The sequence below is a fragment of the Carassius gibelio genome, chromosome B15, assembly GCF_023724105.1.
Source record: "Carassius gibelio isolate Cgi1373 ecotype wild population from Czech Republic chromosome B15, carGib1.2-hapl.c, whole genome shotgun sequence".
Taxonomy (NCBI): domain Eukaryota; kingdom Metazoa; phylum Chordata; class Actinopteri; order Cypriniformes; family Cyprinidae; genus Carassius; species Carassius gibelio.
The window spans coordinates 7,434,646-7,446,240 of NC_068410.1; the positions used below are offsets into that span (position 1 = coordinate 7,434,646).

Consider the following 11,595-nt stretch of genomic DNA (forward strand, 5'->3'; position numbering starts at 1 on the left):
CCTCCTCACTTATCAGGCATTGTGTATGTGAGAGAGAAAGAGAAAGTGACTTTCTGAGATCTCCATAAACTTCCCTATTGTTCCCATCTAAATGGTAAATATTTCCAGTTATATGTAGAGGAGTAGGAAAAATGTGGACTTATCATTTGTAACAAACAACCTAGCAACATCCATGAAGCCCTTGCATCATGTATGTGATTTTTGCATGGACAAACATGACTCGCATAGATATTTAGAGCATTGCTATCCACACTTGTTTGATTCAGTTGCATTCAAGGTCAGCAGAGATGTTGAAAAAAATAAAACACCGGTCAGTGGATTCCTCACATTCAAACTCGAGGCGTTCCAAATAGCACCTGAGCGAGTTCAACAGGTATGACGGTCAAAGGAAAGAGGGAGGATTGTGCAAAGAGGTGGAGACCAATTGCTTATGTTAACTAACAGATTAGTCTCAGAAAGGATTGAGGTAGACAGAAAGGACTGGATTGCACTCCTCTAATGCTGCTTTACTGAATGCACACCTAGTCTGGAATATGTGCTTCTGGAGCCAGGCGAACATCTGGGTTCAACTGCTCTTCAGCTCATAGGTATTGCATGTTTTTAGAAACATTTTTTTTTTTTTTCACTTTAAAAGAATCACTTTTCATTTTGAAGGATGTGATCTGAAATTATTAGTCTGTATATGCAAATATAGAGTAATAATTAGTAAGTTTAAAAATGCAGGTAAAATAAAAAGGGCTTGATGTCACATATGGCTGTATTTAAACAAAGTTTGAGTCAACTTTGAGTCCTGTTACACAAATATGCCCTCTGGTAGTTGTTTTGTAAGTTTTAGTTTGAATCATTCTTGAGAATTCTCTCCTACAAATTAAAATTCCCAAATCATATTTGTTTGCATATATTGTCACGTTTTTCATTATGTTATTTTTTTTTTTTATCCTGTTTAAAAAGCTTTTAATAGGCTGCTTTATTCTATTATTTAAATGAGAAAACTTGGCCTTTCGGTGTGTTCAATTAATTATATCTTTAAAAAATTAAAATCATTAAAAGTTGTGTTCTTAAAAGTAATTGACTTTCAAAAACAAAACCTTCAGTGTGACAACTAGCCCCGGTGTCGCCTGTAAATGTAGGGTGTGTTACTGTCCAAATAGTGACAGGTCTCAACTGACTTTATCTGGTTTGTGCTAAATATGTGGGTGTGTGCCTTCAATTTAGGAAGTCATTTAGTCCAAAATATATGAATTATACCAATGCTCTGAAAAAGAACATGTACTGTACGTGGCTCAATTAGTTGATGCACCTGAAAACATGTTTTGATAAAGGCAGATATTTATTTAACATTTTGGACTATTTGATTCCAGAATAACTAAATTGAACTTAGATTTGACATATATTACAAGTCATATAAAATAATCATTCATACTTGTTTACTAGACATTCCTATTTCGTGACTTTTGTGACCTGACTCAGCGTTAAAGCTTAACCATAAGCATACAGAATGAAACTGGGATCTGTACCCTGTTGGAAACCTTGATATTCAGGTTTACATTCCTGTACAGCGAGACTTCAGAGTTTAGGTCAAACCCTCTTTTGGGATTTTGAAACTAAGTCTGGGTTAATCTGTCCATTTGAAAGGCAGTAAGCACTGAAACTATACAGTGCTAGCAACAGGTGATTAGAAACTACCTCATAATATTCATGCACTTTGCACAGTAACATGTTTTCACACAAAGCAAGTAGTTTCAGCATAAGAGGAAGTTAAAAATGTCACGAGTATTATTTTTGTTAAGTACAAATTGACCAGGCAAAACCCCCCACAGATGGATAAACAGGTTGTGCACTCAGTTCATGTTCATTCAGTGTTATCAACCTCATAAACATGCAAATAAGAACAGGAGCCTGAGGTTTACAAATCTACAGTGTGTTAATTCCTAACCCAAGATTACTTATGAACAGTGTAAAACATGGAACAAGATAACTCAAAATTGTCAACCCTGCGTATGAAATAATAGTCCGACAAATCTGTTTCTTTGAAGAGCTTGTTAAAACTTTATACAAAATAAAAAAATAAATATTTGCATGTGTGTTTTTGTTGAGTATCATATTTGATAGAACATTGTTAAAAATAGAAACAAAACAGGTTTTTCAGCAAAGTTTTGATCATACTGATAATTCAGAGTTTAAGAATTCCCCTGGGTTAAAGATTTCAAATATAAAAGATGACCGTTGAGGCAAACTTAAAGCCATGCAAGGCCTATAATGGAATAAAAAGAAAAACAAGCAATAACCAGTGTATTTACTGACTAAACTGCTGTTCTCGTCACACTTGACTGCTAATGGTACAATTTAGTTTAGAGTCTCCACCCTGGAGTTACATAGCTGTATGCTTTACTGACCTGAATTTGTTCTGTCCAACTTTACATACACAAGCTCTTAAAGGTCATGTCACACTCATAAGTTCCAGAGCAGTAATGAAATCTGTTTTGAATACCGTTGATTGTACTAGGTTATTTATCGAGATTATTCTATGAAGAGCCTTTAACATCCATGGAAACGTTCCATTGCACAAAAGGTACTTCATTGTGTAAAAGGGTCCTTTAAACTAGTTCTTTTAAGAACTGTTCAATAAAGTTTCTTTATTGGCATCAATGGTTCCATGAAAATCATTTAACATCCATGAAAACTTTCCATTGCACTAAAGGTTCTTCGGATTATTCAATGGTTCTTTTAAGAACTGAAAGGTTTTTTGGGAACCCAAAATGGTTGTTCTAAAGTATGGAGTGTATTTGTGACCTAGACTGATTTCTCCATCTTCCCCCACAGGCTTCTCTGTTCAACACTTCTCTTATTTCTTAATCTGTTCCTCTGGATCTAAGGATCTACATGATGAGTGATGGCAAAGAGAAACCCCATGGCAGCAAAAAAGGGCCCAACGTCAAGCCGAAGCTTGACAGCAAGGGCAGCTTCAACCTGGGAGCTTCAGCGCAAAGACAGAGACAGAAGTCTCTTAGGAGAAGTCGCAGCAATGAAGCAGAAAACCGGCGTCGAGAAAGTAGCCGAGGTAGAGAACAGGGCAAGAAAGAGGGAGGAAAGCATCAACGGGGTCGCAGCGAGGAGGGAAGGAGGCAAGACCGCGACCCTGAGTCTGGACACCACAAGACCGAGCAACCCAGAGATGACCTGCAGGACACAGAGTGCATTGTGTGCTTCTGCAGCTTCGACAACGTCTTCAAAGCTCCAAAGTTACTTTCCTGCGGACACACGTTCTGCTTGGAATGCCTGGCGCGCATCAACGTGAATTCTGAAGAGATCAAGACGTTGTCTTGTCCGATCTGTCGGGAGCTGACGGAAATCCGACACGGCCGAGATCTACCACAGTTGGGAAATAACGAAGACATCTTCCGCAAACTTCCGGCTGAGATGCAGCGGGCGCTTTCGGTGCGATTTAAACGCAGCAAGGGCAAACTCATTCTCAAGAATCCTCCACCAAACAGCTCTGTTAGGACCTCCTTAAATTTGCCGGTGTTGAAGAAGAAAGAGGAGCAGGCCGGCGGTAACCCGCTTGGAGTCATGGAGGAAGGTCTCGGCCAGGCAACTATGATCGATGTGGGAAGGCCGCCAAGCAGGATGAGGGGTCGCATGAGAAGGATAATGTATTCCAATCAGTGCTATTATGCCGTTGTTGCAGCCATCATCACAATCACTGTGGCGTTAATGCTGGTGGGAATCTTCACCTTTGTGGTGATGCCCTTTATGAATAGCAGACCAATTAGACCATTACAGAACCAAACTTCTCCAGATACTACGCCTTGAGAGATGAGGAGACTGACAGCGCTAAGGAAGGATGATTGGTAAAGCAAAACAAGCAATTCTTGGTGGAGCCTGTTACATTGAACACAACAGCATTTATTTTGCTTTTGTGCAAGACGCTTCAGACAGGCTCGATAGGAATGAACTGGAAAAACTTGAACATATGATGCACTGAAGTCTATTGAGCACAGACATATTTTACACAAACTGAGACATTGTTTTGTAAAGGTCTTTAAGAACAAGAGGCAACAATGACGTCTGTTCTGACCAGTGATCCAGTGATGAACTGTATTTTCCAAAGTATAAATTAATGGAAATAAAAAAAGTATATATATATATATATATATATATATATATATATATATATATATATATATATATATATATATATATATATATGTATATATATATATATATATATATATATATATATATATATATATATATATATATAAATTTAAAGGGCTGGATAATATTAAATAATAATATCATCATACAATATACTATGCCATTTGATTTCATGAAGAATTCTGTATTTTCATGTATTTCTTATCTATATGGTTTGTGGTATTGATGCTAAAGGACAAAAATGTGACAACTCACCAATGCAAATCACCTCAGTCTAAAAATGTGCACTGCAACAGTTATGTAAGCTCTTAAATGTTATTTCTTGTGTTAGAAATAAATTTATGAGTAACAGATACTTCTTTGACATATGCTGCATATAATGTAAATAATGTAATCTGATATAATTATAGTTCTATACATTCATTTTTTTCTCTTGCACAAATGGGAAGAGGCCAAAGTGGAAAATAATAAATGGTTGAGACTGTTCTCTGTCTGAGTGACATAATATGCCTACAATTACAACTTCAGTCAGAAAATATCTACAAGTATAAGAATAAACTTAAATTTGATGTTGTCAGTGGCTTCATAATTTCATAGACAGACACGTGACTTACAAGTCACCTTAATTAAATGAAGCACAAACATTTCACAAGTGCCTGGGAACAGCTATATCAGCAGGACTTAAATATCATAAATAGGGGTAAAACTAGTAAAGGCATATAACACTTTTTTCATTTTTCCATATACACATAAGGACAGACCGGCAGATGTGTTGCAGGTCTGCTCTGATAGCAGGGTTAAAACAATTTTCAAATGCAAATACTGAGAATGCAAGTAACCTAACTTGCGTAGTTTGAATAAATATGGTAGAAAACATTTCCTATTTATTTATTAATATCTATGCCATGCATCCAGACAAACTTGCACATTTTGGACAATATAAGACAAATCATTGTTGGGGACTATGGATACTATTCTTACATTATTTAGCCCAATGTTTGGTTCACGTGTCAGACTGGTTCTGCCAAATTGTCAGTTTCCCTATCCAGTCATTAAGCAGTCCTGTTACACATTAATCACCAGGTATCCATCTAAAAGAGAGCTCAAATGCCCTCCAGTGTACATTCTGTACAATGCAGACATTTACAAGTTACAAGAAATCTCATTTTGCTTTCAGTATTTTTTTTAAATGCAGGCCTACTTATCCATTTCTCCCCCATTCTATCCATTTTCCTCCTCTTTATCCTCTGCAGGGTCACAAGAAGATGACCCATACTAGTGTCAAAATATAGCATATGTTCAGGTCAATATTTGGGACATTATGTCCTCATAACTGTTGCAAGGCACATGTTTATTTATACAACATATCTGTCAGCCTGTCAAGATCATGTGCATTGTTTTAATATAGGTTAGCGGCTATGTTTTTTGCTCTTTTTAATTTTGTTTTATATATTTTATTTATTTGTTCTGCTAAATTAAGATATGATTATTGATATACTCTTTGTTCATTTTTTTCTTTCTTTCTCTAAATAAAAGACACGAAAAAGCTCTCGAAATGTCAGGTAGCCAGAAACGGAGCTATTGTAGAACTGGACCATTGACAAATCGTCAATATTGTTACTAAATGTACATTTCATATAAATATTGTGAAAAAAAAAAACATGTTAGTTTAAAATATCCTAAACATATTTTGGTGTTTGACCTGTGTCCAATAATATGAGGAAAGTAAAACAGGTGAACAAGAAGCTGCCTCCAGCGGTAGTGGATGGGCTCGGGATGACATCTGGAGACTTGGTTAAAACTACAGTTATGTAAACTTGTTGTTTTCTCTAGGCTTATTGTGGATTTTAAGGAATATGCTTATAGTCTATATTTCACAACCGCAGTGTCAGAGTGAGGAAGGAAACAGTCACTTGGAATAGGCTGGAACCAGCTTCATCCGGATGTAAGTTGTTGCTAATGTGGTTTTAAAAGGTCACAAGAAGGCTTTTTTTTTTTTTTTTTTTTTTGCCTGTAATTCTGTACAAACTAAATGATCCTCCACATTTAAATACTTACACATTTTATACAGCCACACTAATAGGCTACACGTAGGCCTAGTTAATTTCCAACTTTAACATCTCCAGGTAATAAATGATGAAATTCAATTCAAAACTAATAATAAAGGATGATTTTCCTGTATAAAAGTACATAAATTATAGCAGCCTATTTATTTTGAGTCAGAAATTGGCACGCACCAATGTGTAATTTATATCGGCTATATTAGAATAACAAAAATGCTTCTTTTGTTTTTTCTAGTGTGATAAGTTGTGGATGTGTCAAATGTAGGCCTATTTCTGAACATCATGAGGATCAACCTAAGAAACTGGAAGGAGCTGAACCTGGGGAATGAGTCTTCTGCTGAAGACAATGTGGATCACATGCACTTCACACAAATGCACTTTCATAGATGGATGGATGGATGGATAGATTAAATTAAAATTCAATTAAATTTATGCAGATCTATCTATCTGTCTGTCTGTCTGTGCATACTTGATTTCTATTTGCGTGTCAGGAGTTAATCCTATAATCCTACAAAAATCTTGAACACCAAGATTTGAATGCATTTTAACAGAGGAGTGGGATTTATTAATTAGCATGACTCCTCCAGGCTTAGAAAAATCTAAATTAAGGTGAAATCCAGACATACAATCACCATGGGGAAATTTTATAATTAATAAGTTCATAAATTCTCATTTATGTAAGGCACTAGCACATGGCTGTTCTAAGTGAGGAGGACACCTGTTTTCCACCTCTGTAACAAGATCCTCGTCAGAGACCCTGCTAATACATTTCGCGGGATCAGCATAAACCCCCTGAGGCCTAACAGTGCCGTATATCCAGAGGTCGAACCCCTATCTCGAACCGTTCACCTGCTATCAACACAAATGAAATGTGTTTTATGTACACGTATCTCTTCTTTAATTAAGGTAAGCACAGCTCCTTGTAAGTGACGGGAGGGGGAGGGACTTCCTAAAAATGACGCCACCCGGAAGTCCAGTTCTCTTGCATTCTTGAGCGAAGCTTGAAGGGTGTACGCGTTGGCAGGAAGTTTATTGTGCTTTAAATTAAGAATTATCAGCGTCTATTCCACATCAGATTCAAATAAATTACTAGGTTTAGTTGACATGGGACATAATCTTTAAAGCGACGGAAGTATGAATACATTGGCTGACTAAAGAAGACGGGAAACATGTCAGAGTATGAGTGCGCGTTGACTCATGTAAGTCAGATATGTTTGCATATTTGTTTTTACACATCCTGGTTTTGTTTGAACTTAGCTCTCATATATGATGAACAGACCGGTTTAGTCTCTCACTGTTTAACAGTTGTGGCTGAGGAAGGGCTGGAAGAGCTACAGGTGAGATTATTGATCGACAGAAGGATCAGCGTTTCCATATTCGCTCGTACAATACAGTGTATTTCTGACTACTAACCCTAACCCTAGTTAATAATAAAAATTAAAAAAAAAGTTACTTGAAATAACAAATGATAACTGATTTTATTTTTATGTTTTATTTTCGCTATTTGCCAAGGCAACAGTTCTCATTCTGTTAGTTTAACTTGATGCACTAAAAGAACTGAAATTGAAACTTGAATAAAAAATGATTACAAACCATATAGACACACAGAACATTCTAGTAAAACAACAGGAATACACAACAAACAAACAAAACACAACAAATGTCTGAAATCTTTAAAATGAAAATGAATAACTGCAATACTGTCTCAATTATTTTAAAATAACACTGACGTGTGTTCCTTACTACATTGTGTACAAGATGGACATGGTTGTCTAAATGAAGTGCATTAAAACTTCAAGTGTTTTGCATTAGACATTAAAAAGTACAAATCCACTCAAATTATGGACTTGTTAAATGCAAAAGAAGTGTATTTGTTTTCCATTCTAATCTTGTAAAATTGAATGGGAATGTGATTCAAAGGTGATAAATATTTAAGTTTTCTTCTCAGGTGTTTGATTGTAAAACAAATCAATTTAATTTTAATTCAGGACTGTTGGCTACATGTATGTGATCTTTTTCTCTGCTTAATATCTGGTAATCTTTCTTATTTTACAGGCTATGCTGAAAGTCACTGTGCCACTTTGGACAGAATTGTCTATATCAGAATCCTGAAACCTGGAATATGTCTTATTTTCACCTTCTGGCAGTTTAATGTTACATATTGCTTCTACTATTGTGAGTGCTGGCTGAAAAATATCATGCAAAGCATGTGAAAAAAAAAATTCTAATATACACACCACGTTTCTCGCACATCCTTCCGTCAAACCTTCCTGTCCTACAAGCCCACTTCATGTCCATTTCTTCTTTCCTGAATCCTCTGTCCTATCCCACATCAGGCCATGCTACGCAAGAGAAGTCCTCTTATCATTTGTGGTGCTTTCATATTTGTAGCCTGGAACTTTATTCTTATTTTTGTCCTCATGAGACGCCCTTCCACCCAAGTGGCTCTTGACAGCCCAGATGAACCTGGTAACTTGGGAGACGGAGCAGGAGAAGGCCAGTTTGGAAATATTATGAACGAGGTGGTGCGTGTAGCTAATGAATTTGAAGCTGAACTTGAATCGCAGAAGAAGATCCTATTGCAAATCCAGAACCACTGGGCGGTTTGGGAGAACAAAGGCGGTGTGACAGCTGCTAAGCCAAAATCACAAGCCGAGCATTCAGCTCCAGTGGTCATCCCTATTTTGGTCATTGCCTGTAATCGTGTGACGGTGAAACGCTGCATTGACAAGCTCATTGAGCACAGACCTTCGGCTGAACTTTATCCAATCATAGTGAGCCAGGACTGTGGACATGCTGAAACATCTGATGTGATCGCCTCGTACGGCAGTCAGCTGACCCATATCAAACAGCCGGATCTCTCTGATATATCAGTACCTCCACAGCATAAGAAGTTCCAAGGTTACTACAAAATCTCCCGGCATTACCGGTGGGCGCTCAACCAGGTTTTCAACACCTTTTCATACTCCTCGGTTGTTGTTGTGGAGGATGATTTGGAGGTAACTTCACTTGAATTAATTATAAGAAGAGTTAATCCAAGATACATAAGAAGAAATGTATCTTTCTTTATCTATCTTTTTAGAGTATCCATCTCTGTGTGTGTGTGTGTTTTGCATATAAAAGGATTTAAAATAATCATAACAGATGATTTAAGAAATAAAATAAAAAGTAAATAAAGGAAGCTGTAAAGACAAAAATTATTTAAAATATATTTAAAAAGTTAATCCAAATATGATGCATATGTAAAATATGAAAAAATAAAGAGATATGATTTCAAAATCATTTTTAAAATAATTTTCTATACAAAGAAAAGTAAAAATGTGCCCTATGATCATCATCACTTTGTGTGGTTTTATGATTGTATAACATGATTAAGACATACAATTGACAATAAAAAGAGTAAAAATGAAAGATAAATAGACAGATTGATTGATTTCGGGTAAGTTATTCATAAAAAAAAAAGATGTCACATTTTTATGTGAATTTTATTTTGTTGATGGCATGTTTGATCTCTTTCACCAGGTGGCTCCTGATTTTTTTGAGTACTTCAGAGCACTTCATCCAGTTTTAAAATCAGACCCGACCCTGTGGTGTGTGTCTGCCTGGAATGACAATGGCAGGGAAGGATTTGTGGACCCTGGAAAAGCGAGCCTGTTGTACAGGACAGATTTCTTCCCAGGCTTGGGCTGGATGCTCATAAAGGACCTCTGGGCAGAGATTGAGCCAAAGTGGCCAGCTTCATTTTGGGACGACTGGATGCGCCACCCCGATCAACGCAGAGGCAGGTCCTGCATCAGACCCGAAATTTCCAGAACTTTAACGTTTGGTCGGAAGGGTGTGAGTTTGGGGCAATTTTACGACAAGTACCTACGCTTTATCAAGCTGAATTCCGAATTTGTGCCTTTTACGAAAATGGACCTTTCTTATTTAGAAAAGAAGAAATATGATGAGAGCTTTGAGAAGGAGGTTTACGATGCTCAAGTTGTCACCATGGAGGATTTGCAAAGTGGGAAACTGTCTGGGTCTGGTCCGTATCGGGTTCAGTATTCCAGTCCAGCCAGTTTTAAAACAATGGCTCGCAATCTCGGTGTGATGGAAGACCTGAAGTCAGGAGTCCCACGAGCAGGGTATAGAGGTGTAGTTAGTTTCCTTTCACGTGGAAAGAGGGTCTATTTAGCGCCACCTGCTGGTTGGAGTCAGTATGATCCGAGCTGGAGTTGAGGTAGGCTATGCCTACAACACATGGAAAATTATATTACTTATTATATGTTACCATCATTCCCTTCACAGAGAGTAATTGTCTTAAAATGTCACTGTGTTGATTTTATGATGGAAAAACCTCTAGTTGGGGTTTCAGGATGATACCAAAGATCATACCATTAAATGAACACTCAGATTTTTGCCTCAGGTTTCATTATTTGTCAGAATTAAATGGATTTATGTGAGAACTTTGTCACGTAAGATGCACCATTAAACGGACAGGTAAAACCTAAATCTTATGCTGACCAGCTATACATGTTTTTTAAGAAAGTATACTTGTTCAGGAACTAAAAATGAGAGTAAATATGTTTAAAAATAACACTTATTTTTTCTACTACTGTGAATACTGATCTAAGTGCCTATAAATGTAGAAATGTTTGATTCACCTTTGTGTACTGTCTTTATTAAGGTGTGTGTATGGTGCATGGCATAGTGTTTGGAATATGTTAGGAAAAATCATTTGATACGATTATGTTTTGTGTTTTACTTATATATTGGGATGTTTTGAAGAGGAATATATATATATATATATATATATATATATATATATATATATATACATATTTTTTTTTTTTTTTTGACTCGTTTCTTGCTTATTTAAATAATGCTAATAAAAATAATACACTATCAAAACAATTGTTATTATTCACATCATTTAGATGTATTAATTCAGCAAAATCACAGAAGGAAAACATGCAATTTATAATAAATCAACAATCGTTATTGGGCTTTCAAATGAGGAAAAACAAGTATTTACAATAACAACTATAACAGTAATAATATGTTTCAATTCAGTGCTAAACAAACAGCATAATTTACATATAAAAATACATCCATATAAAGAAAACACTTATATAGAGGGTTAAGGAAAGAGAAATTAAAGACTGCAGTTGTTAGTTTTACTTTTCCATTTTGCAAATAAAATTGTTTTGTTAGCAATACAATTAAGAGAGTCATTAAACAGAGTAAACTCGTTTTGCTTTTTTGTATGAAATTGACATAACTTTTTTTTATTGCACTTGTACAAACATACAAAAACAGGGAAGCGAGACATAAATACACTCCAACAAGAAGCAATCATAAAATGAAATAAAAGTACAAACATATTCTGGAT

General features: G+C 36.1%; 2 protein-coding genes across 3 annotated transcripts; both read left to right on the top strand.

Moving 5' to 3' along the window:
* Positions 1-245: 245 nt before the first annotated feature.
* Positions 246-4,179, top strand: LOC127972378 (RING finger protein 225-like). Its single transcript, XM_052575841.1, has 2 exons — positions 246-587; positions 2,824-4,179. The coding sequence occupies exon 2, from the start codon at positions 2,884-2,886 to the stop codon at positions 3,811-3,813; it is 930 nt and encodes a 309-aa protein (XP_052431801.1). The 5' UTR covers positions 246-587; positions 2,824-2,883; the 3' UTR covers positions 3,814-4,179.
* Positions 4,180-7,169: 2,990 nt separating this feature from the next.
* On the top strand, positions 7,170-10,866 carry LOC127973089 (alpha-1,3-mannosyl-glycoprotein 2-beta-N-acetylglucosaminyltransferase-like). 2 transcript variants are annotated; one of them, XM_052577127.1, is made up of 3 exons: positions 7,170-7,420; positions 8,277-9,220; positions 9,744-10,866. In XM_052577127.1, exons 2-3 carry the CDS (start codon positions 8,561-8,563, stop codon positions 10,440-10,442), a joined length of 1,359 nt encoding a protein of 452 aa, XP_052433087.1. In that variant the 5' UTR covers positions 7,170-7,420; positions 8,277-8,560; the 3' UTR covers positions 10,443-10,866. The 2 variants fall into 2 exon arrangements, with proteins under 2 accessions (XP_052433087.1, XP_052433088.1); XM_052577128.1 differs by having other exon boundaries at positions 7,410-7,558.
* The last annotated feature ends 729 nt before the right edge of the window (positions 10,867-11,595 follow it).

What these genes read in the sequence shown, in the direction of transcription:
- LOC127972378 (XM_052575841.1), top strand. Translation starts at nt 2,884, where the DNA reads ATGATGAGTGATGGCAAAGAGAAACCCCATGGCAGCAAAAAAGGGCCC.
- LOC127973089 (XM_052577127.1), top strand. Translation starts at nt 8,561, where the DNA reads ATGCTACGCAAGAGAAGTCCTCTTATCATTTGTGGTGCTTTCATATTT. An exon ending in TTGTGGAGGATGATTTGGAG is followed by an intron (nt 9,221 to 9,743) that starts GTAACTTCACTT and finishes CTCTTTCACCAG; the next exon opens with GTGGCTCCTGATTTTTTTGA.